We start from the raw sequence: 1,792 nt of genomic DNA, 5'->3' as shown, positions 1-1,792 counted from the left end.
GGTGGGGGCGGAGGAAAGACTCGCTGTCCTGCCCCAGGCCACCCGGCAAGACAGTTCGGGTTGTGCCAGGGCCAGCTCCCTGGCCAGGGTCCCCATGTCTCCCCTGCCCGCCTCTCTGGTAGGCTCCGAGATGATCGAGACCCAGGAGGACATTTACGTGGGCTCCATTGAGACAGACCGGGGGGTGCGCGAGCAGGTGCGCTTCTACGACACGCGGGGCCTGCGGGACGGCCTGGAGCTTCCGAAGCATTGCTTCTCCTGCACGGACGGCTACGTGCTGGTCTATAGCACTGACAGCAAGGAGTCCTTCAAGCGGGTGGAGCTCCTCAAGAAGGAGATTGACAAGTCCAAAGACAAGAAGGAGGTGAGTACCCCAGGGGAAAGGGGCTGCAAAGTGGGATCTGCGCCCCGTGTTCAGGTTCTCACCCAGAGACTCTGCTTTTCTCTAGCTTGTCACAAGATGGTAACAGGGGTCCCTGTTCCGTAAGACTCTCAATTGTAATGGTGCTTTCTGAACATACAAGAGCTCAACAGGCCCTTCCACTTCGGAGCTGGTTTGAGACACACAGACCCGAATAGGCGGGGAGGCTGCCAGAAAGGAGCGCTGGGAAATGTGGTGTTTTAGAAGGCCTTAGCACGGAGGGGGAATTAGCTGCAGGACTGGGCCTGGCACCGAGGTTCTTCAAGGCAGAGCCAGGCAGCACCATTCAGTTCTGCATTTAGTACCTTCAGGGATTCCTCTCACCCTTTTTTGAACAGGTTACCATCGTGGTTTTGGGCAACAAGAGCGACCTGCAGGAGCAGCGCCGGGTGGACCATGACGCAGCCCAGCACTGGGCCAAGGGCGAGAAGGTGAAGCTGTGGGAGGTGTCCGTGGCTGACCGGCGTACGCTGATCGAGCCGTTCATCTACCTGGCCAGTAAGATGACGCAGCCACAAAGCAAGTCTGCTTTTCCCCTGAGTCGCAAGAACAAGGGCAGCGGATCCATGGATGGCTGAGCCTTGTTTTCCCTTCCCTTCCATTGCCACCTCCTCTTCCTCACCTCTCTATTTCCCTTGCACATACCTCCTGCTGAGCCTGTTTGGTGTCGCGAAGCCTGCGGGAAGCACGGTGGCACAAGGAACGGGCGTCCCAGGGCTGGGGATGGTCTTTGGGGATGAGAGAGGTGACCCATCTCCCTGCACTGGGACAGGGACCGCTCTTTTCACTGCCCAGCCCCTGCAGATGTTGGAGGTGCTACAGGAAAGCCAGGATTCACCGAGTGAGGCCCCTCTGCTCCTGGGGCGCAGGCCGGCAGACCCGAGGGCCGTAGGCTGCTAGAGGGGAGGTGCAGCATGGGGCTGGCCAGCAGGTGGGGATCAGCTCCACGGCTGAGCACAGCCAGGCCAGAGGAAACAATTCCCTCTCTTTTGAGCTGCTCCATTTTATATTTACTGATACCATGTAAGAAAAGCCCATTTGCTGGCCCTGCCTCCAGCCCAGGGGCTGTCAGAGCAGCTCTTCCTTGTCCTACCCCATCTGGCTCTGCAGTGCTGCAGTGTTCCCCGGCAGATTGCCCCTTACCTGGCAGTGCCCGCTGCTCCTTTACATGCAGAAATATTCAGTCATCCTGCCCCAGTGCATGCATGGTGCGGAGCAGGGCAAGATGCCGTTATTGAGGGCAGGGTGCCCACATCCACCACACTGCAGCCCTCCTCTTACCGAGTGCAGAGTCAGTCATGACCTTGGACTGGGCTTAGCCTGCACACCCTGATGCGTAGGGCTGTGGCAGCTCTCGCTGCCCATCTGTCA

At 58.9% G+C, this 1,792-nt stretch overlaps 1 protein-coding gene across 1 annotated transcript; it reads left to right on the top strand.

The window, feature by feature from the left end:
- The first annotated feature begins 96 nt into the window (after nucleotides 1-96).
- On the top strand, nucleotides 97-1,216 carry NKIRAS2 (NFKB inhibitor interacting Ras-like 2). The gene is made up of 2 exons (XM_009577919.1): nucleotides 97-364; nucleotides 760-1,216. Exons 1-2 carry the CDS (start codon nucleotides 131-133, stop codon nucleotides 997-999), a joined length of 474 nt encoding a protein of 157 aa, XP_009576214.1. The 5' UTR covers nucleotides 97-130; the 3' UTR covers nucleotides 1,000-1,216.
- Nucleotides 1,217-1,792: the final 576 nt, after the last annotated feature.

This window comes from Fulmarus glacialis, unplaced genomic scaffold, assembly GCF_000690835.1.
Source record: "Fulmarus glacialis isolate BGI_N327 unplaced genomic scaffold, ASM69083v1 scaffold18925, whole genome shotgun sequence".
NCBI lineage: Eukaryota > Metazoa > Chordata > Aves > Procellariiformes > Procellariidae > Fulmarus > Fulmarus glacialis.
The sequence above is the reverse complement of the archived record's forward strand: the minus strand, read 5'-3'. Positions and strand labels throughout refer to the sequence as shown.